A 26609-nucleotide genomic window follows, 5' to 3' on the forward strand; every position below is an offset into this window, starting at 1 on the left:
TTCTGGATCGTGCAAGTTTGCTGTGAATCAAACTACTTTTGCTGTGAATCGAGCTATTTTTACCTTATTTAAACAGAGTTTGGTGGGGTAGTTATGTCTTGAGTGTTTAAGATTGGGATTTTAATGTGGGAATTCTGGTTTCCCAGCAGAAAAATTGCTATGTAATTATTGACATTGATAGTGTGGAAACATTTGGTTCTGATTCCTTTAGAAAATCTCCATGCTCCAGAGAATATTGCCTTGATAAGTACAGATAAGAGCTGTGTGAAGTCTAATCAAGTTTTGGGGGGTTGGGATTTTGTTTGGGTTTTGGGTTTTTTTTTTTTTTGTAGTTTTTTAGATGGTTGGTTGGTTGGTTGGTTGATTAGGTTTTCTTAATTATTGTTGCTCTACTGTCTAGAGTATGAATACTCTACTGTCTGCAGAGTTTTTCAGCACTGGGCATCTGACACAGTATAGTTATACTTCTGTACACGTTTAAATGGTCTATTACTAGTCTGCTGCCAGGCACTAATAAAAATATATAAACCCTCTGATCAAATTTTATTATTTTTCTCATTTTCTTTCTAGAATGTTTAGGGTTCCACAAGAGTCTTTAATTCCCAGTCATGATGCACTGTTAATGGGCTTTAGAATCTCATCTCCTTGGCTTCATGCCAAGCAGAAGTCTCAGCTATTTTTTGAACAACTATACGTGTGACATATATGTAGCACTGGATTTCCTAATAAAGCCGTTAATGTGAGAAAATGGCAAAAATTTGTTCAACGTACTGCAATTCTTTATGCATAAATTTACCCATAAAAATAAGAGATAGATTTGCTAACAAAATATGATTTGTATAAACTTAGTTTTACTCTATTTTAAACCCACTGAATCCGTGGATTCAAACTTACCTGAAAGGGAAAAAAAATTAACACTTAATATGGACATATCATGATTATGCAAAAAAGTTGAGACATGTAGATGAGAAAGATTACTGTGTTTACAATGTAAAATTCGTTTTAGTAATAAATACTCGGAAAGAATTTTAAAAAATCCTAACTTTTTCATAGTTCTAAATTACTGTTATTTTCTGCTTCCCAACATTTGATCTGGACAAGCTCAAGAAGTTGGCCCATGGGAATCTGATGAGATTTAACAAGACCAATGGCTGGTGCTGCACCTGGATCAGGACAGTCCCAGGTACCAGCACGGGCAGGGCATGAGCAGCCCCAGAGCAGCCCTGCCCAGAAGGGCTTGGGGGTGCTGTGGGTGAGAGGCTGCACATGGCCCAGCCATGGCACTGCCAGCCCAGAGAGCCACACGTGTCCTGGGCTGCACCCAGAGCAGGGTGGGCAGCAGGGCAGGGAGGGGATTCTGCCCCTCTGCTGTGCCTTCATGGGGCCCCACCTGCAGTGCTGGATCCAGCTCTGGCATCCTCAACATAAGAAGGACAGCAGCTTGTTAGAGAAGGTACAGAGGAGGCCGCCAAGGTGATTGGAAGACTGGAACATGTCTATTATGTGGAAAGTTAAAAGAATTGGGATTTTTCAGTCTGGAAATGAGAAGACTTTGAAGTCATCAAATTGTGTCCTTTCAGTCCCTGAAGGGAGCCTAAAGAAAGACGGAGAGGGATATTTTAGAAGGTCATATAGTGACAGGACAAGAGGGAATTACTTTAAACTTATAAAATAGTAGGTTTAGAATAAGTATTAGGAAGAAATTCTTTAGTGTGAATATGGTGAAGCACTGGAACAGGTTGATCAGACAAGTTGTGAATGATCCACAAATGTTCAAGGCCAGGTTGGATGGAGCTCTGAGCACCTTGGGCTAGTTGGTGGCATCCATCTCCATGGCAAGGTGGCTGTAAGTACATGATCTTTAAGATGCCTTCCAGCCCAGGCCATTCTGTGCATCTAAAGAGATTATCTAAATAGAGATAGGTCCTCCTTTATCCTCCAAACAAACTAACCCTCTACACCTTTTTCTGTTGTTCCCTCCCTCACAGTCTTACTTTTGGTTAGCTAACTGAGTGCAAATTTGGATGCATTCACTCCTCTGTAATAGCTAAGTGATAAGCACTAATAATGCCCCATGTTTTCCCAAAAGAAAAGGGGTTCTAAGGAAAACCCCAAAACCTGTTGTAGCTCATCACCAACTCACCTGTGTCATTCCCCTTCTGGGGGTCATAAGATGTGCCAGATCCAGGTGCTGACAGAGCCTGTTTGTAAGTCTGTCTATTTTCGGAGGCAGTTTCTGTGTAGAAATGACAAGTTTCCTGAGCTTCTCCAAGGCACAGACTCAGAAAAGAACAAGTCTGAGCTGGTGTGAGTTCCTAAAAAGAAGTGTTGTTTTTCTTCTGGCTAGCCATTACCTGGCTGAGCTTATTCCAAAATACTTGGGATGGGGGTGGCTGGGAAAAATTGGAAAAAATTGCTTGCAAGTCAGAAGTGAAGTATTTACCCATCTGAGTGGGACTGCTCAAAACTGGTAATCAAACACTTGGTGAAGTAACTTGCCATTTCAGGATTGTAATCTTTCCTCTTTCCATCTGCAAAACTGGGAAAACAGTACTTATTTAGGTCATGGGCATAGATGACATTTCCTTCGTTAATATCTTGGGCATGAGATAGTATTCTTGCACAAAAGTCTTCAAGAATTCAATAGTATTTTTGAGAAAGAGAGCTGGTATCCCTACTGTAATTTGTGTCAATTCTCAAGCTTGTTTATGCCTCCTTAAATGATGCCCAAAATAGTGGGCATCATTTAGATATGGGCCCCCTTAAAATAAAACCAAGTGATATAGAAGTAGAGAAACCAAATTTGCTTAACTCACAGTGCTCAACAGTTATGTTTATGTTAAAAAATATTCCAAGATCTGAATTTTAATTTATTGAAGACATGGTTCAAATTTTTTATCTTCTCTCTATGTATGATATATATGATTATTTATCTAGGTGTTTCTTTAGCTGAATATTAGATATTGTAACTGAGTATGAGGATGGCAAATGTTACCATATTTTTTTATTAGCCATACTTTCAAAGTATATCATGATGATGATATGAATTTGGCAGTGGTATTGTTGAACTAGAGTGAATGATAAAGTGGTTTGCAGTTGGTACTTGCATTAATGAGTAAGCATGAATTATAAAAACACCACTCATATTAAAGCTTTTCCAGATTCAGGTTGGTCTGAAAGACAGGGAGTAGTGTGGTGTTCCTTTAATATCTCAGTACTATTTAAAAAATAAATTTTTTAAACCCAGGATTATGACTCAAAATACAGACTTTAGCTGAAATGAATGGGAAACATTGGAGAGAAATGAGTAGCTGTGAAGATGATGAAGTTTTTATGGCCCATACTGACCTCTTGCAATTTCTAGTAAACAAAATTAATCTGAAACTAATCATGCTCCGAGCTTTCTATTTGGAGTTCTGTGTCTTTTCCTCTGTTTCTAATGAAATGTATCTTTCTTTTGCTGTCCATCTCGTTCACCATTTCTTCATCTATTCCTACCTATTCCTATCTTCCTAGGTTCTCTTGTGAGCTGAATTATGGAAGCAAGAAAATGAGAAAAAAACCTCAACCAACCAACCAAAAAACCTAACCAAATAAAAAGAAAAAAATCCCCCAAATAAACAACCCACCTGCACTTAAAAATCCCCAACAAAAAGTCCCTAAAGAAACAACAACCCCCCCCAAAAATCCAAACAAAAAAACCCCAAAATCCCCAAACAAACAAACAAACAAACAAACAAAAAAAAAAGGCAAAAAAAAAAAATCCCACAACTGCACAACTCTGTAGCTCTCTTAGCTCTCTTTCTTTTCTGTTGGGCATACTTGACCTGATTTTAATGTAAGCCCACTAATGGAGCTCTAGTCACCCTTTGTGATTCCAGCATTTGTATAGTACTTCAGTCCTGCAGCATTCACTTTTGTCCCTGACTAACATGGACCATTCTATTCCTACAGTTAAAACTGAATAGGAAGTAAACAGACTTTGCTCTTGGCTGGTGATTGCTGAGGAAACTTGCCTCCCTTATTCCAGGTAGCCAGTCGAAGCTAAAATGGTGATCATTCAGCTATGGAGCCTGGGAGTAAACTTTTTCTTGTTTGACTGCTGTTGATATGCCAAATTCTCATCATTCAACCTAGCTGCAGCTGGATATTTGGTTGTCATTGGAAGCCAAAAGTGGGCTGGCAGCTGTCCAAGTGAAAGAGATACTTTGCCACATGTATTTTAGACAAGTTCAGTCAAAAGATTGCTATGTCTTTTACTTTGAACTTAAATGAGGAAGGAAGATAGAGGGCTTTCTGGGAAAGCTCTTCAAGAAGTTGGGCATTACTCAGCTTCTTTAAGGGTTACAATATCAGTCCTCTGTATGCCATTTTTAATTATCATAATCTGTTATAACAACCTTTAGTTTAGTGCTTTTTTTCTTTGTTTTAAAGCTAATGTCAAAAAATCAATTCCCCGGTCACTAGAAAAGAACAAAACAGACTTTCCAAGGCAGAGAATGCATGGAAAATAATGAAAATCATCACACAATTATATGTGGGGTACTTTTGCAGTACAGACAGCTTTGTACTGCACAGGAAAGTGGAAAACTCCTAGAGGTGAAAAAGAACAGTCACACTTAGGCTGTCAGACAACTCAGTTGTATGTGGCTGTAGGAAGTTTTGAAAGCACAGGTGTGTTGCTGTGTCCTGTGTCCAGCAGGTTGGCAGTAATTAGCAACTGGCTTAACTACTTACTTGCCATTAAAATTTATGCCTTTGTTGTTTATTATAAGTAGGGTCAATAAGTTGTTTTGGTTTGTCAGAACAATCTCTGCTATTAGCAGTGATATTGATGAACTGCAGCTTTGTAAATGTCATGGGCGAGTGCTGTTGTCCAGACTCCTGCCCCTCTGCTAATTCACAGGTCAGTCTACTGTCAGTTTTTCAAAAGAGACTGGCTTTTTGTCTGCAGTTCTATAGATCCAAAAATTGTATCTGTACTTGTCTAATGGATTTGTTAAAGTGTCTCCTTTTCATGGATTTGTAATAGCAAATGGTCTCTAATACATTTTTAATTAGTTGATTAAAATTAAATGATTAATTAGAGATTATCTTCTGTGAAGCAGAAGAAATTATGACAGGAGTAATCAAACATTAATTACTGAAGATTTTGCTGATCAGCTGTCTGCTGAACATGCTGTACTGCAGGTGTGTGATAGGAATGATGCCTTTTCAGGCTCACCTAAAACCAGAGGCCAGACAAAATTAAGAGCATAAAAAGCAGTAATACTTATTGAAGGGCCTTGAGGTACATTTAGGGCATATAGAGCCCATCCAGGGGCGACACCCAAAAATGGATGGTGGGTCACAGGTTTTCACACTTTTATAAGTTCAGTCCATTTGTATATTGGGAGTTAATTTTCCAATTACTGTTTCAGGTAACGAAGTAATTTACCCCAAGTTTGCTCCCCTCCAGCTTACTTTTGTTTACATTTCTTGGGGCCTGAGACAGTGAGGTGTCCTTGATTCCCAGGCCTAGAGAGGAATTGTTTTGTCTGACCAAAATGTGAAGACAGTAGTTAACACTGAATATGGAGTTTAGAGTTACACACTAAAGAATGACAGGATTACAAATATATGAAAAATATAGAAGCTAAAATCCTAAGGCATCAGGAAAAGTAAAACTTTTCCATAACTTCTACTCCAAAATAGGTAAACTGTGCCTCAATCTGTTAGAGATGGAAAATAATTTTTTCACATATGTTTTTTTAGTCATGCTGTTTTGAGGAGCATATTAACCTTTAATTGCCTTCAATGTATACTGGCATAATAGTTCAAGATATATTTAATATTCATCTGGCATTATAGCACCAAAAAATGGAGTAGTTTATAGAGGGTGGTATTATCTTTCATGGTACAAGACTGCTGGCAAATCTTCTTTAGATTTTACTTTTAGGATTACCACATTGTTGATTCCCTTTACTTTCACCTCAGCTTCCCTGGTTTTGGTAGTTGGCTATCAGTGCAGCTCTACATTGTTGGTTTTTAAAAATCATCTGAGGAAAGATAGTGTGTTTTGCTTGTTTTGTACAAGAGGAATTATAGAACACATACATTAGCAAAGGATTCAAGAAGTTAGAGTGTAAATTTATACTATGAAGATTTTCTTTTTGAGCAAAAAATCACGCGCTGTCCAGTAGGACAGCCACATGAAAAGCATTCACATATGAGCAGTCTGACTATAACAGTGACAAATAACTTCAAGTGTTTTCTGAACTAAGAACTGTTATCCTGGATAGCCAGAGATCTGAGCCATTCCCAGGTGGACTTAGAAGCATCCAACCCAAATATGAACAGGAGAGTTAGGTTCCAAAATAAATTATTAGGAGTAGACATTTGTAGTAGACAAAGCCAAATATGTTTTTCTTCTTGTGCTTTTATATCAACAGATGATGGAAGTTATTTAGTTTGTACTGAAAATGTTGAAATGTGATAGTGAAGCAGAGTTGTCACACCTGTGTTATGCTTTCCTGGTTGTCTAGACATTCCAGCCTCCGTTCATTCCTGTGGATCTGAATCCATCACCTGTGCTTAATACTTATGTCTGTTGAAAAAAACTAAATACTCCTCCAAATGGTATGTCAAGAACATGCTCTTCTAACTTCAAACAGGCCTTTAATTCTCTTGGGTTATGTGAAGTATATTGGTGTCAAGATAGAAAGATTACTTTAAAGAAACCAGGTGTTCATTCTCTGAGATTTTTTTTATAGACTTACCCATATATCTCCTGCTGTTTTCAGCTACATCAGCACGAGGAAGTATGTATTTTTGACTGTGGTGCTCCAAGCTTTTAAAAGATATCTATGAAAGATGCCATCCAGTTTGCTGTAGTGGTTGTATATCCTCCTTTGTTGCAATATGCCTTGCATTACCTAACTCAATTTCCTTCTCTTGAAAATGAATCTTATTCCATCTTCAAAAAGTTAAATTTATTCTTTGAGTTTGAGACACTGATGCCACAGTTCACGCCTCTTTTCCGTACCTCAGTCATCTGTCATCTTTCCAAAGCTTCAAAAATCTCAAGAGAATACAATGAATTTCAAATGTGAGAAGAGTGCTGTCTCAGTAAGTTTGACCTGATCAGGAAATTTTTCTTCTTTTCTTCTCTTTCCTTTTCACCCGAAATGACTTCTTCAGGAAACATCCAATCTTTCTGTAACTCAGCGGATCAAAGTGCTGTATTGTTGGATCTTAATCACATATGAATGGCTCCAGAAGGGATCAGAGCTCTCTTTGTTGATTAGACGCTTCTAGGCCAAAACCGGTGCCAGCAGCCATAAAGGAAATATGTAGACCTCTGTTTGGTCATTCAGTGAACCATGTCACTCTAGGTTTGACCCACACTTCTTTGCACTAGCTTCCTTCTGCAGGAAGGTGGCCTAGATCATGGCTGTAAAATATATCAATGCTAGCAATTGTAGGCAGAGGGATTTTTTTTGCCTTTCTTTTTGATGTCTCTGCTAATTTTTCTTCTTGCTGTTTCCTTCTTCTCAATGTTACCAGCTTTAAGCACAAACTAGGTTCAAAGTGTTCCAGATTTGTCTGTATTAGACAGAGCGTGTTCTACATCATTGTGGTGTCACAATGTCTTGCAAAGTGTAAGTGCTAAGTATGTGCTAATACCAAAGTGTAAGACCATAAAATATGTTTCGGTTGTGCTGGGTGTTTTGCATATTGGCACTGTTATAGGTAGATGGAGTGCTCTATTAATAACATTTTTTTACCAAGTGATTTTACTTCTTTATAGCCCATCAAGATATTAGAAGAGCTTAAGAGGACATAACAGTATTGGATAGGACATTAACAAAACATTGTATTTCTCCTTTTGCTTCAGCTGTGCATTTTTGGGCAGCCATTTTAATGATAATGTCACTTCATGTTTTTATGTGGTACAAGCTGAGATGTTCTTGCTTGTAGAACAAGGTGTAGTTGATATCTAAAGTGCAATCCAGTACCTTTCTTACCCTGCTATATGAAGCATGAATTAACTGCATAACTGATAATAGACTTAATATCTCTGAATGTTTCTAGCGAAGAGAAAATAGAGAATGAGAAGTTGTGCATTATTCAGGGTATTTGTGCACAAACATGAATGTTGATGTTCATTGGATTATCTGTCTGTTACTGACTTGCTTTAAAATGTCATCCAGTGAAGAAGGCAAACCAAACAACTTAGCTGATCAATCATATACTCTGGATACTGAAAAGAAAATAATTGAACTGTTCATGTTTGCCATTTACATTAGAAAATTCTTTGGGGAAAGCAAGTGACAGAGTGTTCACAGAAATAAGGATTGGTTTTTATATATATATATATATATATATATATATATATATATATATATATATATATATATATAAGCGCCTTGTGAGTGTCTGGGCTATGTAACTAGAACAGTATAACTTCAAATGTAGTTTCATTGGATTTTTGATTCATATACGGTGTCCATAAAAACAGGCAAGGCGAAAAGGGAAAAAACTTCATGTTTTGTCTAACAGTTCTGGTAAAATTCAGAAAAGTCAGTTATGTCAATTTTTAATTAAAAATGGAGTATTCAAATCCTACTAGAAGCATTATGGTCTTGCATGTGTTTTGTATGAAATGAGCTCTCTTACTGAGAATTCAAGGAGAATTATCTCTCAATGAGAATTGCTCTCCTCCCTCCCACAAGAACAGCTGAAAATCTAATCAGGCCACTGGACAGTGGGGTTTTTTTATAGGATCCAGTTGTACTTGTTTGTCCATGCTTGTCTTTAATCTAAACTCAAGTGATTTAATTTATACCTTCTTTTTACTGATAAATACTGTTAATATATTTAAACTCTTGTGAAAGTAACAAAGGAAACATTTTTGTTTTCTGTGACAGATGTCACTGTTAAATCTTGATTTTTTTCTAAGCATTGTTCACTTTTCAGTATACTCTTCTTCAAATGTTGTCAAGTCCTTTTGCAGATTCATGCTTTCTAGCTGGCGAACATCAAGCTGATACACTACCAGCTGGACTGGAATTTTTTTAATATGAAGTAATTTCTGCTGTCATGGATTAGACATCTTTAGAAACAGGATGTTTTATTGCTTGTAAATCATCTAAAGCCATTTTATATGGCTGATCTCTACTTACCCTCTCCAATTCCTGCTGCACTGCCTGTGGTCTGACTGACATGATGTTGACACTGTCCTTTCTATTAATCTGTCTGCAACTGGTCTTATAAAACAGTGTGGCTGGTGGCACTCTTCACTGCATGTTGAGTAAATTGCTCTACAATGTGCAAATACTTATTTATTTGAAGTCTTAAGAATGTGATCCCTCTCCAAAACAGTATTGCAGTAGGCAGCATTATATCTTTCCCTGCTTTTCTGGAGCAACGTATAAAACACTTTGTAATGTTAATTTTTTTTTAATTGTTGTTAGTGCTTCATCTTGTAAGGAGGTGATTTCTTTAGTGAGAGCACAGTTGGAAACATTACATTATTAATATTTCAAATTCTAGCTCTTTACCAAGTAGACCTTTTTTGTTATAAGTCACTAAAGCATCTGAATTATTAGCAGCATACCATTAGTAAATTGATTCCCTATAAAGAAATTGAACCATTTTTCATTTATGGAAGGAAACATAAAACATGAGTTTGCAATTTCTAGTCTTTTCAGTAAAACTGGCATGACCTGTCTGTCTGTTTATATAGGACTGTACTAAATGTTCAGATCTAAAATGTTATTGAAGAACATATTTTTAGTTGTGTTTTTTAAATATATATATACTTTAATTCATTATCTCCTTGCAATGGTTTCTTTTTCTTTGAAATATGGACCATGTAAAGCTGAAAACTGTGTCTCTGAGCTGGAGATGGAGGAATATTCAGTAACCTGTTGCTAGTTATCCCCTTATGCCACCCACTGAATGAGAGACAACAGGATAGTAATACTAAATCTAACTGGAAGTACCAAGAAAAAAGCTATGATATAGTACTATTTTCAGACTATAGAGAAATCAAAACTCAGATTTATTTTTGTTGTTTATGGTTGAAAGATGTTCTATTTGTTGTTTTATTGCCTTTGTAATACTTCAGAGTTGCACAGGCGGTGGTGATATAACAGTAGATAATATACTATACATCTTGGCTTAGAAATAGCAGAATAGTTTAATAATATTAATTTTTTTTTAATTTTTTTTCAATTACTGCCTCACAAATGGCTATTTGTTTTTGATGGGTTTCTCATTCAAGTAACCCTCGACCTCATAAAATACTAAACTCATACTGCAACTTACGCTTTATAATGCCAGATTTTTCCCATTTTCAGTTTATGCAGTTACCTTGTATCAAGTTTAAAAATAATGCTTTAAAAGAATCAATTTCATGGTGAATGCATCTAGTCAAACAACTCATTTAAACAACATCTTACTCGTGTGTAGCAGACCGTTTTACAAGTAACTGAGAGTTTTACAAGCCTGTGTTTCAGACAGGATAATTGGTTGTTTCTCATATGTGAGCTTGAAATTTAAACTTGTTAGCTTCAATATACAGAACCTTTCCTGGCTTGGTTAGGAGTATTCAGTTAAGGTCTTTTTGGCTGTAGACATATATAATAATTCATTATCAAGAAGTGATAAAATGGTACCAATTTTGAATATCTTTCTGTAAAAGCTAGTGGTTAAAACCTTTTCATTTGTCACTAGTAGTCAGCAAACTTAGCCTATGGTTTCTAATGTAAAGTAAACTCAATTAGGAATTGCAAATGTGCAGATTTCTGACTTATGTAGAGTGCCAGAACCTCAGAATTTAAAGAAGTGATTTTGCTTCTATTAGACATCAATTTTGAATAGATAGGTTGCTCACTAAGGTAAGTTGAGAATGCTTAGAAAAGTCTGTTGCATTAAGATATTTTAGTCAAATGATATTAATCTTCTATCCTCATAAAAGTTTAGTGCCAGCTATACATTTGCTATGTTTGATTTAATTTTCAGTGCAGTGCTTACCCCAGGTGTAATGCTAGGGCCTGTTGGTAAATCAGCAAGTCACATCCACAGGTGGAAGGAAGGAGCTGCCAGCTTGCAAAAGCCAGGTTTCCCTTTCTGCTAGAATCACTTGACAAGCACCTGGTTTTGTTTTTCATTGGTACAGTCATGATACTTGGGGTGTTACTAGGACATAGCACCTGCCTCCAGGTGCTTTTCTTCAGAAATAATCTGGCTTCTCAATGACTTTAAAAGGTATTCCACAGCTGGCACGTACAAAAGAAAGCCTTGATTTGCCTAAAGTAGCAATAGTTTCATTACAAAACCTGTTTTACACTCCTTCAACATTATTTTGAGTAACTCTTCTTTAAGACCTTAAATTTTACAGATGCTGTCAGTCAGAGTTTGGCCATTCTTTGGAGAGATGAGAGGGACGTTTTATAAGGACTTGTGGTGATAGGACAAGAGAGAATGGCTTTCAAGTGAAAGAGAACAGGTTTAGATTAGGTGTTGAGAAGAAATGCTTTACTGTGGGGAAGGTAAGCCGTTGAACAGGTTGCCCTGAGAAGCCATGGATGCCCCATCCCAAGAAGTGTTCAGGGTGGGATGGACTTTGAGCAGCCTGCTATATTGGAAGGTGTCTCAGCCATGGCAGTGAGGTTGAAATAGGGTGATCTTTGAGGTTCCTTCCAACCCAAGCCCTTTTAAGGTACTTTGGAGCTGTTTTGGATTTTTTATGTCAAGGTTGATATCCTTCCTGAGGTATCGATGTATCTCTCTTCTTTCTTGTATACACAACTCTTGATCATTTAATCTCTTTCCTTGGAGTTTGGATCAATGTAATGTAGGGAAGTGATCTCTCGATGCAGTACAGGAAAACATTCTTTTGATGCAGTAAAGAAAAACATTTCATGCAGTAAAGAAAAACTCTTTCTCTTACCCCTTCTCATGGAATATTTTTACTAAAAAGACTTTTCAGAAAGGTATAATTCCCTGCTGCAATCTGTGCTAATGGAAGGAATAACTCTGGCACTTAAAAAACAGAGAGAATCTTTATCTTTAAGTTCAATAGTCAAAATAACTATACTCTTCTTCAGCATCTCATTGCATTCACCCATCTCCTCCAAATCCATCTGCTCATCCATGTCTTTTCCAGCACCACTGCTGCAAATCTCAATGCAAAGCAGTTTGCTAATATTACTTCCCATTTACTTGACTAAAAACATCCTGTCTTGCTGTAAAGTGCTCACTTTTTTTTCCATATCTATGATTGCTCATGTATTTCTTATCATTTTAGGGTTAGTGGCAGATTTGTTTTGCACATGGATGTTTTCCTGTACACAGGACTGTGTCTGAATTGAGCTGTGTAATTTTTCTCTTGGTATCCTTGTGCATTATGAAGAAATTTGAAAGCAGTGAGGGGGCCTTACTCAAGCAAGGCCTGGTCAGAGAACCCAGAGGGGTTCTGCCATAATTCTAGGTAGAGGGTTAAAAAGTATCAAAAAATAGATGAGTCTGGAGCTGCCTGGAATAGTAGTTTTAAGTGGTGGCTTGCTGTGAGTTTGGAGGCATTAATCTTCTCAGAGACATGGATCTAGAAAACACAAAGTACATTGCATCCTCTAACCACAGGGCAGAAAGAAATCCTCAGAAAGAGGTCCCACAGTAGTTCCTGATGCTGGAGCAGCTGGGAGGGTCACAGAGCCTATGGCATTCTGACAGCCAGGAACTGAACCTGGCAGTGGCTTGGTCTCTGGGAACAATTTTTACTTAACAAGTACTTTATGTTAACTTTTTCAAATGGATTTATTACACAGATTTTGCTTTTGAACTAGAAATGGGTAATTGCAGTTAGTTCAGGGCTTCCATTGCCTCTATGCAGACTTTGTGTAAGAAATAGTTCTCCCTTTGGCAAAAACCTCCCTGAAGGGAGGTTGGAACCCTCTTATACTAATACGTTGTGCTCTGTACCTGGTAAGGAGCAAGGGGAAAAGGCACAACTACTGTCTGTGTCTGCTTGTCGTAGCACACACCTCACAGAACCACAGCTGCTTTTGTGCTCAATCTGACTGTTAACTTGGAACAGTGTCAGCAGTGTGAATGTGAGGAGCCAACCACAAAGCCCTTAGAAATCCTGCTTTTTGCTGCTGATACAAGGGTACATGTCCATACAGTGTTTTGGTGCTTTGCAGACGCGGGCACTGTATACAGATGTTCTTTGTTCAAGTGCTAGATTTGTGTACATGTTCAGGCAAATGCAGATGAATCATCACATATGCAGTTCCCCAGAAAATACTGCTTATCTGCTATCGGAACAGAAAACATGCTATTTGCAGAAAGGATGTCTTAATAAGGATTGATCTTTGGACTTCTCATTACTCTAAAGGTTATTTTGACATTCAGCATCGCAGGTAAACTTTTTTGGGTTGGGGAGGGAAAAATCTCAGTACTTGTGTCTCAATGTTGTTACTAGTTCAAGCCACAATCTGTAGATAAAAGTAGCATATTTTGCTGCTGAAATCAGCATACTCTGTCAGTAGTTTTATATTCTGAAGTAAACCATGAGTACCTGCAGTCTATTTAAGAAAAAATGATGGTACAAAAACTCTAAGCCTCTGAAAGATGTTTCCTACAGGTCTTGAGTGTTGAGTCTCTACTAGTTATTTGAATTCCTTAAGCTATTTAACTGAAGTTATAACAAAAACAAACCTAAGTCAGAGATCGTAGAGAGGAGATGACTAGTGGTATAGTAAAATCTTTCAGTAGATTTCCTGCAAAATTATCTTTGGATATGTTCCATTCTATACTTTTTGTTAACAGATTAAAACAACAATAGTAATTTAAATGAGTTGTCCTAAGTTTAAATTGATCTTATATTCAATCAGTCATTTTCAATACAGCTTAAGAATATACTAGAATGTGCTGAGAATACACTAAAATAGAAAATTGTCCTTACACACAATAAATTGGCAATTTTGTGTCTGTGCTCTATGGGGAGAAAGAAAGATAGGTGAATTTTAGATGACCTCCAGATAGCTATCTTTAACCAGGGCTAATTTTCAGCATTGCTTTTTAGGATTTTATATTCTAACACTTTATGTGTAAGTACAGAACTGTCAGACAGTATCTGTGGCAACACACAGTACATAATAAAACATAGTGAGTAAGAGAGAAAGCAAAAGGAGCAGTAACTTAAAGTGATGTTTGATTTTCAATTCTGAGTATTTCTTTGAAGTAAAATAAAGAATTAAAGTGGCATTAAAGAAAAATATTTTACTATGCTTTCATTGCATGCATTTTTGTACAGTATCCTCTTCTCTGTTCTTGTTTCCCTTATCACTCGAGATGCTCTTTCACTCACTCTAGGGTTGGATAATTGTGAGCCTTATCTTGTTTTTCTGGTTATATAGTTATATGAATCTTCATCTGGAAGTCTGGTTTTCCCTGTATAGGTATGCTGCTGCTCTTCTCATGTTATTTCAATTTCTTCCAGTTGTAAGAAAAGCACATGCTTATATGAAAGTAATATCCTGGGTGAATGAAACATGGAAGGCAAAGTATTGGTCTATGCTTTTGGCAGCTACACAATTTACTATTTCTTTTTTACAATATAACAGAATCTAACAAAAACAGTCTAATGCGCTGTAGTGCACTGTTGTGTAACACAAAGAGTGTGTGCAAAGAGTTGATGGATCCTAGTAGCTTCTCAAAGCCTATCTTTGCTTCCATCCGCATACAAATCTCAGTGGTACTTCTGCAACCTCTGCAATTTTCTGTCCTCACTGTCATCCATCTTATTTTTCCAGACCAATTTTAACATGACTCTGTCTATCTGTAAAAAAAACACCCCAACTTCTCTGTTTTATAAACCTTCCAGCTCTTTAGCTCACTCCCCCTTTTTCTTTTCTCCTGCTTACATTTGCCAATACTCTGTGCTCTCTGGAATAGTATGGCTCTGTGGATTTGTTAGGCATCCTATTTCTTCATTCTGAATAGTTAGTTATCTTCTTTAAAATACATTTCTTTCAACTATCACTTGTAATCTGAAAAGTGTTGTGACTTGTGGCCACTGGAGACAACAAGGATGGAAACATGCACAAAGCACTGTGTACATTACTTTAAGTGACTGTATTCCCCTTTGTAAAGACTTAGAAGCCAAAAATATCATCCAGCTCTCTTACATAGCTGAGTTGGATGTGTTTCAGGTAGTCTTTTATAAGAGGCAAAATCTGAAAAAAAAAAAATCATTGGAAAGCTGTACAAACTAGAAATACCAATTTGTAAAGCATTCACCACTACTTGTGAGATGTACTAAAAAGCCTCTGATGGTTTTGTAATTGTGTTTAGAGAAATTGCTTACCCTCCTATGACACAAAAAAGCTGAAGAAGACAGACTTATTTTTTCTTTTGATTTTACCTCAGCAGGTTACATTTTAAAGTTTAAAAAAATGGCAGCTCAATTACATGTACTTAATGGACTCGTTGCAAATTTTTAACATTGTGCATACAGACTTTTGATTCCTTGGCGCATTAAAGTCAGTGAGAAGTGAAATCTATATCCTCAAAGAGCTAGAATATAAAAGCATTTCTGTTGCTGATAGTGTTGTTGGACCTCAGCTGGCATTCCTGGGAGTGGCCTTGTGCATAGGTTGCTCCAGACCACAGCACATCACCATCCCATCTCATCATCTGAGGCACTTTCATTCCCCTCCCTGTTGTGTAAGAGATATTGCATATGGAATCAATAAACATGAGGTACAGGTGCTTTAGGAGGAGTGCTTATGATGCATAGGTGCATTACAAGGATCCCTCTAGACAAGGATGAGATCACTGTTAAGAAGAAGCATACGAGCAGGAATACATGAAGTATCTTTTTAGGAGAAATGAAGTGTCTCTGTAGGATGAATAAATATTACAAAACTTTGGCTGAGAGTTGTGCATGTTACAGCTGCTCTGGTCAGACAGGAGGTCCTTTTTAGCCAAGTGGACTATCAGATAATGAGCTTTCTAGCAGATTTTTCAGGAAAAGCATGGATGTGTAAACTCCTGTATGACAGTGGATTAAACTAGTTGATTTAAGATTAAGTGGCTATCAGTCCACTCCACACAATCCTATAAATCCCTGTACTCAGAAAAGAACTAGCAGAAAAGTTGATGTAGCAGCTCATGAGGCTGTGCAGTTTGTAGTAGAGCACACCAACATAAGCAAGAGTGGATTTCAATTTACTTTTTACCACCAGTGGTGATTTAAATGAGTTCTACTCTATGGTTAGTAGGTCAACATTTGTGGTTTCTATTTAATTTGCCAGAATTTCCTTTCTTTTGTTTTCTCTTTTCTTTTTTTAGACATGACTTCTTTTACTTCTAATGCCATCCTTTTCCTTACTGCAATTGGTGAAAGCTTTTTTTGTTTGTTTTAAAGTTGTCTGAAGCAGTATAAATATACTCTGACCCTCTAATTATGGTATTTTTTTTCTGTGCCACCTGCAAGCATTTTACTTTTTTAGCTGCATAGTTAATTTTCTTTAAGTTAAAAATTTTATATAGTTTCCCTTTTTAAAACTTATTGCTATGTAAAGTAGAGTACTCTTGGCTTTTTCTCTTCTCCAAATATATTGAATTTGCACAAGAATTGTTATAGGCAGCTTGTCTGTTGTTTGTAGAGACAGCAAGCAAAATTCCCTCTCTCTGCTGCGTCTTCTAAATGGTTGTTCCAAAAAGCAGATTTTCATGATGTCTGAGGATATTATCAGCATCACAGCTCAGTGAAACTTTCACAGTGTTAATATGGGCTACTCTGGCTTCCCATTATTACTTTGTTTCTTCTCCATGCAGATTTGGAATGGATGAATGAACCATGTCTTATGGTTAATACATGGATTCAGCAAATTAGATTATTTTAGTTCAATTCATAGCTTCAACAATCACCCATTTGCAGTAATAATTGGTAAATCCTGTGAAAGCCTTTTGAAAATTTTGTCTAGTGGGGACACTGACAAGACCAGGCAGCCTTTGATTGGATATAATACACATGTTTTGTTACAATTTTTTTGTCCCAGTAAAATTTTTCAATAAAACAGCAATGAATGAAAAAATATTTTATTCATTAAGTTCTCTATTTACCAGCCTGGTAATGTAAGTGATTATCTGAATTTTGTATTTGTTTACAACAGATTAGTCGCAGTGGGCTGGAAGTTTTTCTATGTTGATGAAATTTGGTAGTATAATTTTGAATTTGAATGAAAAATAATGCTTTCAATCAGCTTTTTTTCATGCTGAATAATAGAGATTACTCTTCTCATATATTAGAACATCTAAGTTTTCCTATAGATCTTATGTTCACATGGGTGGTGAACTGACTAGATGATGAAGTTCATTAATAGAACATAGAAAAGCTTTCAGCAGGGCCTGGTTACTCAGCTTACGTATATCAATTTAGTAACATCAGTTCCACACTGCTATGATAATTTACACCAGCTGAGGTTCTGGGCACTGATCCTTTTTATTGTGTTTTGACTTTTCTAGCACGTAGGTTAAGCAACATTTGATAACCATATGTTTAGTGTATTGTGCCAGTAGAATAGGACTTAGAAGGTGGAGTGTGGGAAGAGTGGGAATTGCAAACGTGTATTGTTAGATTTTATTGACTTCAGAATGTGGCATAAATACAATGTCAGGTTCTCTATAAAACAAGGCCCCCATGTGGAGTCAAGACATACAGTGATATCCTGTAAAAATTAGTAAAGAAGCCTTAAAATTAGATTTAATTGCTTGTATTTTCTTCTAAGATTATATCTTTAAAAATTTAGTAATCTCAAAGTAAAGTTTTGAAAATGCAAAGCCAGTATGTAAATGTGCATCAAATGCATCAGACTTCTGATACATGTTTGAGTCTTTATATTTCACTTCAGCATCCCTGAACAGGCAGAAAGCTTTTCACTGTTTGTGCAGAGAGGAAGACAGAAGAGCTTCTCTTTAGAGCTCAGCCCTTTGTGCTAGTGTGGTTGAAGGGAGCTGCAAAATAGTAACTGCTGATTATGCAAGAACTACCTAGGTAGTGTGAGTATTCTGTGAATTTCAGCTTTCTATGGACACTTGGGTGATCAGTGTACATCCTTTTAGGAAATCTGCAGGAAATGAATGTGGATGATGATCAGTGGGGCAGAAAGGAACTACAAAAACAAGCATGGATGGAGAGCTGAGTGCATTCCAGTGGAAAACTCAACTGTGTAAAAAGAGTTGGGCATCTGATTGTGTCAATCTTTTCATGTTTCATCTGTTGCATGTAAAAAATGGTTCTTTTTTCAAGTCTAAAAAAAGTACTTGCTTTTAGAACATTTAGAACAGAATGACTTCTTCTGAGTTGAAGGGAGAAAAAGCTACAGTAAATTGGAAAATATTTGGGTCTGCAAACTTCTTTCTGGAAGTTTCAAAGTCCAGAAAGCCTGCTCTCAAAAAAACTTTGAGGTTTAGCAAACTCTGTTGTGGTATGAAGTTTAAATGAGGAAGTTTAGTAACACACCACAAAGTGTCTCTTGGGTTGTGAAAAATCACTTCTGTGCTACTTCTGGTTTAGTTAGTTATTAATTGTAAGCCAATTAGTGTTATTTTTCTAGATTAGTATTAGACACAAGTCATTTAGCAGACCTTTTTTTTTCTGCAGAAGGTATGAATGAAATAACTCTTACTTGTGAATATAAGCAATTGTGCTTTCATGCCAGTATCAAACCGTCACATTTTAAAAACAGCTGCCTAACAAACGCTTTCATTTCAGCATTCATCTAGGACCTATTACTGCAGATACTCTGAACTGTTCCTTAGTGGGAAAAATTATGACAGCACATCACTAATTTAGTAACATTCTGATTACACAGATAGAAACAGAAAAAAATATATTTTGATCCACTTTGGGTTATCCAAATAATTTAACTGCAAAATTTGTTTCACTAAATCTGTTGGCATTTGCAGTCACTGAAATATAGCCTAAAGGCATTGTATTTTTCTTGGCTAGAGGCTACCTTGGTAACTTATGTTGTATTTGCTCACAAAGACTCAGTGCTAGTTACTGCCATCATTTCCCTGAGCACGTGTTTCTACTTTTAAACCCAGGTGCTGTCCTTACAATGTAATGACCTCCCTTCATATGGCAGAGCCCTAATCCAAGAGACTGTGTAAGGAAGATTGCAGACTGACTTCAGTGAGCTCCAGTGTCTGATGGCAATAGTCTTCCAGTAGAGGGGGTGTGGTGGACATCCTCTGGGTTGTGGGTCTGAAACATCTTAGATTTCTCAGCCATATTTATCAGCTTAACACCAGCAGGCAGCTCTATCCGCTAGCTGCGCTGACACCTTGCTTTGTTATCCTTCTGTGCAGCTTTTACTTCCTTCCTCGTGTGACAGTCGAGGAGGCTGCTGCTGGAACAGGCAATAAAGCTTCCTTACCCTGCTTTTCCAATACTGTGATCAGTGCCATTAACTCATTATTAATGGGGGTAAAGCTGCTGAAAAAGTTGCAATGCATCCCTTGTAGATAGTAGTAAAGACATAAAATTTTACTAACATGTCAGATACTGGTGTGGCACTGAGATAGCAAGGCTAAAAAGTTGGTATGTTGCTATAAAGATACTGGTTTGTTGGAGCCCCATTTATTTCAACTTGTATGTTTTCTAAATTTGTTTGAGGGGAAGTGAATGTCAAGTACCATGCTTCATTTTCAAATGTTATTGATACAATTCTACTTCAATGAAAATAGATTTAAAATTTTTCACCGTGTTGTTTCTGGGTTAGCAGAAGTTCTCGTCTCAAAACCACCATTTTTTCCCCTAATATTTGTTACTAAACATTCTGGTTGAAATTCCTTTCTAAAAAATAAGAAAGCCTGCCTGATCATGATTGTATTTTGAATTATGTGAGTTGATACAACTCAACTTGGTTTTTTCTATTAGAATTCATTAATAGGAAAACAAAACTTGTTTATCAGTAGACACTATAACAGCTACATAGAGATGTTGCAGTTTGCATGGGCTTTGAAAGCCCTTTTTTTTTTCTTTCCTCTTTTCATTCCTTCTGCACGTGGAGCCTTAACACAGTGTGGCTTTGGTTGCATGTCTCGGGCCTCTACTGCCTACCATGTTGTGAGTAACTGTTTCTGTAATTGTGCTGCATATTCACAGCACAGCCTCTGCTAAAATTAAGAGTATTTTGCAATAATTACAATGAACAAAAATGGGCAAACTAAGTCAGGACTAAACATTTCTGCTGATATATGGACAGTTGCAGGAACTGAGGGATGTAGTTTTGGATGCAAAAACTAAAATTCTATTGGACAAGTCAAATTGCAGAGTAGACTGTTGGGTCGCATACCTTCAAAGACTAAAATTTTAATGAAAACAGGAAACTGTGGACCAGTATAACCTGCAGGCTGCTGTTCTCTTCTAAGAGACATCAAAAACTTCTTTTTGATATTGTACTTTCTATTTTGAAAAGTGGTTGGAATATACTACCAAATAAAAATCTTTCCTTTCTCAGTCTTTCTGGGTCTGCGTTTGTGTCTTGACAGTGGTTGCAATGTCAGTAATGATTGGTGTTTCCAAGAAACTGTATCATGTATAATACTTACTACTATCTTACTAACATTAGTGTGTTAGTCTTCTATGTTTAATTTTTAAAAAAACTAATTTTGAAAGAATTTTAATTTTTATAGGATTTTCTTAGTCACAAACAGATGCTGTGCTATAGCTCATGTTTGACTGGAATGTTTAGGATCTGTAATTTTTTTATGTTTAATTTGTGAAGTTACAGTAGTATGTATCTTAAGTGTTACCAAAAAGATACATACATTTTTAACATTGAAATACAAACACAGGCTCTTACTTACTTTTGCTGGTTTGGATATGTTTTTGAGCACGTTTCATGTGCTTTGCTGTTTGCCTCAAATCAGTACATTTCTTCCTCAGACCTCCCATGCTGTTAAATGTATGGGTAGAATGGTTGCTTCCAAGCACCCCTAAAGAAAACCCTTTCAGGTCATGTCATATAACCTCTATTATAAGAGCAGCTGTGGGTAAGATTCTAAAAAGTGAATATCCATTAGGATAAACATTTTTTACATGTTTTTATTGGTTTGGTTTTTTAGATGTGAGACAGAGAGTTGTCATAATATAATACATTGATCTCTCTTTTTTTCTTAATAGATAAAAAAATATTTTGAACTTGAGCCACTTGCACGTGGAAAGCGCTGGATTCTTAAACCCTGCTCCTTGGATGACATGGAGGCAGTAAAAGACAGCTTCTCCCTTCTAATAAACTTGCTAGAAGAGAGAGACTTCGAACCTTCAAGAATGTGAAAGCCAAGAGAAAGAAGAGGTTCCCACGCATTGCTGTACCTGCTCACTCTGTCACAGCTTAATTGCAGCGTAGTATCAAGGCTGAGCTGTGATATGTTGTTCATACAGAGTTAATACAGAATGTCCTTTGGTTAAAATAAATGTTCTGTGAATCAGGTACACAGCTATTTCCAGTAAAATTGTCTACACTACTGAAGTAGAAAGTCCCTCTTTGTTTACCACTATTTCTGCACACTGCATGTTGCTTTCTTTCACCACGATCATCCTTGGTAGAAAAATTTACACGCACAAAAATAGCATAGTACATAAAGGAGGAATTCCATGTGTTACCTTGAATTTTAAAAATAAGTAATGTCTAAAGAATTTATGAGTCCAATTTAGCTTGTTTATTGACCTCACATTATGGAAGAGCACAGCCACTGAGAACCTTAATAGGGTACCTAAAACACAAGCAGTTTCATGTTAATGCAAAGGTTATTCCTGAGGTTTTACTAGGTGAAAACACAGTTGAGGTAGTGGACTTCACAAGGTAGTTGAGTGTCTTCTAAAGTCACTGCAAAACCCTGCCAGAGGCAGTGTGGTATTTTGCTGGAAGTTTGCTGAAAAATAAAATGACAAACAGATGTACACAGATAACAGTACTTGGGGAAATCAGCTGACATGAACAGGTGATCTAAGTAAAAAGATTTTAGAAGTATATGAAAGATTTTAGAAATATACAGAAGTTGAATAAAGTAATAATTTTCATTGAAAGTAGTTTTCCATAAGAAAAACAGAGCAAATATCGGTTAGTTCATCTGTGGAGGCTTTATTGCTAGTTAAAAGTATAAGTGATTTTTAAATACTTCCTTTATCACTCATTCGTAGACTACTACTGCTATTGTAACATTGCCAAGGCATCTATCCAGTAATTAAGGGTCTTCCAGTGTTTGTACCAGAAGCTTCTCTTTTCAAGGGGATTGTATCTTGTTCTTTCAAACTTCCTCTGGGCTACATGTTACTTAGAAGACAAAAAAGTAGTAATTGGAAACAACGTTTGTAATACATTTAGAAGAAGTTGATTTGGGTCACATAACACAGTCCACTTTTCCTCTTTCCTTGTTTTCCCCACTGTAGATTTGCAGTATTTCAGCTACTTTGTGTTGATTTTTTAAAAAAACTCATAAACTGATTTTGTCCATTGAAGAAACGTGCCAGGCCACTGGTTGACAGTGACAACAGGGTCTGTGCAGATCAGTCACTGGACTGGTGCTCGCCTTGAATGCTGTGCCTTGTGCATTCAGCTACTCTTGTGCATGAGTGTTTGCAAACACAAACTCAAGTGAGGTGTCATTAGTTCCTCATCAGCTCTGCTTCTGTCTTGAAACACACAATGCCTTGTTTGCAGGGCATCTCTTTCCACCCTGAGCATTTTTCTTCTGTTTGAAGTTTATTGTAGCTCCTTACTAGTTTATTTGGGGATAAGAAAATAGTAAACATCAGCTTTTGAAGGCTCATAAAAGCCATTTCTCTATTAATTGTAATTTTGCTCTTTGTTAAACAAAATGTTTCTCATACGTATTTTAGTTTACTTTTCATTTGCCATTAATTTCTTGCATTGCTCCCACTGTTGTAACTGCTTCCTATTATCAAAAAGAAGCTGGGAAAACTGGTAAACTCCTTGTTTAATTTTGAGATGGAATAGGCAGGAAGCCTGAAGGGCATGTCCTTGCTTTGTTTTGTGTTCTCTTTCCTGTCAGGTCAATTGTCTCACTGCTAATACTGTTGGAAACAACCAAGAACTGGAATTGTTCATTTTAAAGCACAGAGGAGCCCTGCTTTGATTCAGTTCTCTCTGCACACTTTAGTCAGGACCCAGCTGCCCATCAGTTTCTCTTGTGAGGGCTAAGGAGATTCCCTTCCCTGGATTTAAAGGGGAACTGGATCTAATGGACATTTCCAAACTCTCTAATTGCTGACATGAGCTTAAAGGCTACAGAGTCCCCAGATTTCCACAAGGTCCCCAGATTTCTGTTTTATTTAGGGACAATGAAAAATAAGCAGGGAAGAGGAGTAGGAGCATTATTTCCAGAGAAAACAGGCAGTTTGGGGAGGCAAATTGAGGGATTCCAAGCTTTTACTGCTTTTTCATTGGCCATTAGTGAGAAGATGTGAAATAACATTTTTTTACTATTTTCCCCTGCTTTTGTTTAGCTATGGACCAAAAGGTACAGGAAATGAAAAGAAGCCCAACTCTATTGCATTCTTGAAACTGTACTTATTTCTACCACCAGTGAGTTTGTCTGGTCCAAAAACTTTAATGGCTCCAACTTTTGGTCATGATCTCCCAGCTATGCACTGTTTGAAGGTGCTACATAACTTACATGGAAATGCCCAAGAAGTCCTTGATAATGCGGTTTTGGAGAATGCCAGTGGCCATTTAGACTAGGACCTTTTGATATTTCAGTGTTTTTTCTTTAGGCAAATATCAACTGCACAGAAGCAGTGATTTTAATTTTCAGAATTATTTTGAGTATGCTCTTTCTTACTAATATAGTGATCATTCCTCATCACAGGTTGAAACAATACCTCATAACTGCTGAAGGCTAAGACCAACACTTTACTTTGAATGTAGTACTTCTGTGGTTTTGTGTTGTAGATGGACTTAATGGATGTGTACCTTTTAAATGTCTATAAACAACTTCACCTTTTTATGAGGGGATAACAATGTTCATAGCAGCTCATGTCACACTTCCTTGTCTATAGTGTTGTTGAATGCTCTGGCTATGGTAGAATATGTAAGCACCATGCAGTTTTCAGATAACCAGTCTTAACTGCTTTGGTTTTTTGTTTGTTTGTTTTAATCTTTCCACATGTGTTTGTCATTTAGGTGGAATAAACTTGGGCACTAGGCTCTACTTTCCATGCAAGTTCATTAAGGAATGAACATTGTCTTTTTAAAAAAATATATTGTGCTTTAATGTTCTTTAGCCATCTGTTAAATTACTTTGTGTGTGTGTGTGTGTGCCCACACTGGGCTTCTTCTCAGACCTGTGGCTGTCTGCGGCGTCTCAGCCGTCAGAATGAAAACATTATCAATCAGTATCCAACAACAGCTGGTTTTGACAACCTTCTGTCTGCTGCCTAATGCTTTACAACTCATCAGTAAGGCTCTTTGTCTGCCCACTCTGAGCTGGTAATTTTAACTGCTTCATGTTGTGTCCTGTACTTGTACTTTTGGCATTTGTATGGCTTAAAAGTTAAGTCTTAGTGGGTTTTGATATTCTTTCTTGCTGTATAATGCTCCATGTGTATCTTAGCTTGCCTCTTCAAATGCGCTATACAAAAATCTGTGATGTATTATTTCGTTTAACTTCTTGCATTTCATTATATTTATAGAAGTTGCAGATTTTTGTACCGTATTACTTAATACAGTTGCCTTTTTGTAATGGCAATTAATTTATATTACAAAAGTTTGTATCTTTACTGTAGTCGAAAGTATTAGTTAACTGCCATATTATCTTGACTTTATACTAAAAATACAGTATCAACAGAAGTTGACCCAATCAAGTGGTCAACTGCTGACATGGGGAACTTGTACTGTTTGTGATTTATACATGATTTCCACTATCAGAAAAAAAAAAAAAAGAAAGAAAAAGAAAATAAAATAAACACTGTGTAGAACTGACTTGATAAGTTTTTGTTTCTTGAGTAAGTAGCCAGTTTGGAAGCATGGCATATTGCCTTGATGTGGATTCTTCAAGATAAATTATTTACTCATAAGTGAAAACAAATGCTACTGTATAATTACTGGTACATCATACATAGTTGCAAATTCATATACATATGTATGAAATAGAAACTTCCAAAATCAGCTGATTTCTTCCACAGCAAGATGTTTTTACTCTGGAAGTATTCTGAAAGATATTGCAGGTTTATTGGTGAAACAGGGATTGGATTAATCCCTACACAATTACTCCATAATATTAAACTGAGGGACATGTTTATGTGACTAGAAATTCTTTTTAAATAAATGACATGGCAAAATACATATACAAAACACAAGTTACAGAAGCTGAGTAAAGAAATATATTCTGGGAAGAATAGAAGCTTGCCAAAACGGCTCAATGTTATCCTGTCAAATGCTGTTTGAGTAGAAAGTGCTCTCACAATGGAAGTTGTAACAGCTGATGGAAGAACACCACTGCTAACCCAGACTGGAGTTGGTAATGCAGTTACTGAGGTATGCTTTTCTCATGTCACTGTTTTTTAAATCTGCCTCTTGACCAAGACTAGGAATGAAATGAAAGATTTGTAAACTGAGAATTCTTTTAAATTCTTTTGTTTCATACAAATAGGAACTGAACACCAGCTAATCATGCCTCATTTGATAGCTCTTAAAAGAATTTTCATTAGCTCATTAGCCCTTTGACCTAATAGTTTAAACAAATAAAAACATCTGTGTCAGCTGTAGGGTTAGTCATCCAGGGCCCAGGTTAACATGAGGATAAGAGGGAGTCCCATATCCAATATAAAAACAAAAACCATACCTTTTTCAGCATCTGTAGTTGAAAAGGACACCTGAAATCAAGTAGGCTGTGCTGAATTCTGTTAGGTGAAGAAACTGAAGAAGATCATTATCCTTTTCAATCCTCTGCCCTCAAGAGTGAACTGACTAATTTCCTTGTGTGGGTTTGACTGAAGTTTAATTTAAATAGTTCTGAGACATTTATTCTTAATTCTAGCTGTTTATAATGTATTTGAGCTTTTATCACAGTTATGTTTAGGGAAACCAAAATAGGCTGTATATAATCCTTGTTCATTATATATGAATTTCGTAGGAAAATGTAATATATGGTATTCTGGTGGCTTTTAATTGAATATCATGTTCAGCACTTTCATTTATAATGTCTTAAATATACCTTGATATTTAATCACCAAGTCTCTCTAGGAAAGGCAGATATGTGAATGTCAGTATTGGCACTAACAGTAGTCTGTGGAGCTCCAGTTACCTGTAGCAATAAACTGGGAGAGAACAGAAGTGTTCTAATCTTGTCAGGTTTACAGAAAATCCAACTGAAGTCATCAGCAAAAGGCCCAGCACTGGTTTGGGATGATTACAGCAAAAGAGACACTCTTTACCTGAAAATAGCCGAAATTACATAATATTCTGAGTTGGAAGGAGCCCCCAAGGATCATTGAGTCCAACTCCTGGTCCTGCACAGCACCATCCCCAAGAATGGTGCCATGTGCCTGAGAGCATTGTTCAGAGACTCCTTGAGCTCTG

The 26609-nt window shown here is 36.7% G+C and overlaps 1 protein-coding gene across 4 annotated transcripts in view; it reads left to right on the forward strand.

The window, feature by feature from the left end:
- Positions 1-22727, forward strand: part of ARL15 (ADP ribosylation factor like GTPase 15) — a 224796-nt gene extending 202069 nt beyond the window's left edge. For all 4 annotated transcript variants that reach the window (XM_058044186.1, XM_058044184.1, XM_058044183.1 and 1 more), the window contains one exon: positions 21191-22727. In XM_058044186.1, coding sequence (XP_057900169.1) covers positions 21191-21343 — 153 coding nt within the window. In that variant the 3' untranslated portion in view covers positions 21344-22727. The remainder of the gene's footprint in view (positions 1-21190) is intronic.
- Positions 22728-26609: the final 3882 nt, after the last annotated feature.

This window comes from Melospiza georgiana, chromosome Z (assembly GCF_028018845.1).
Source record: "Melospiza georgiana isolate bMelGeo1 chromosome Z, bMelGeo1.pri, whole genome shotgun sequence".
Taxonomy (NCBI): domain Eukaryota; kingdom Metazoa; phylum Chordata; class Aves; order Passeriformes; family Passerellidae; genus Melospiza; species Melospiza georgiana.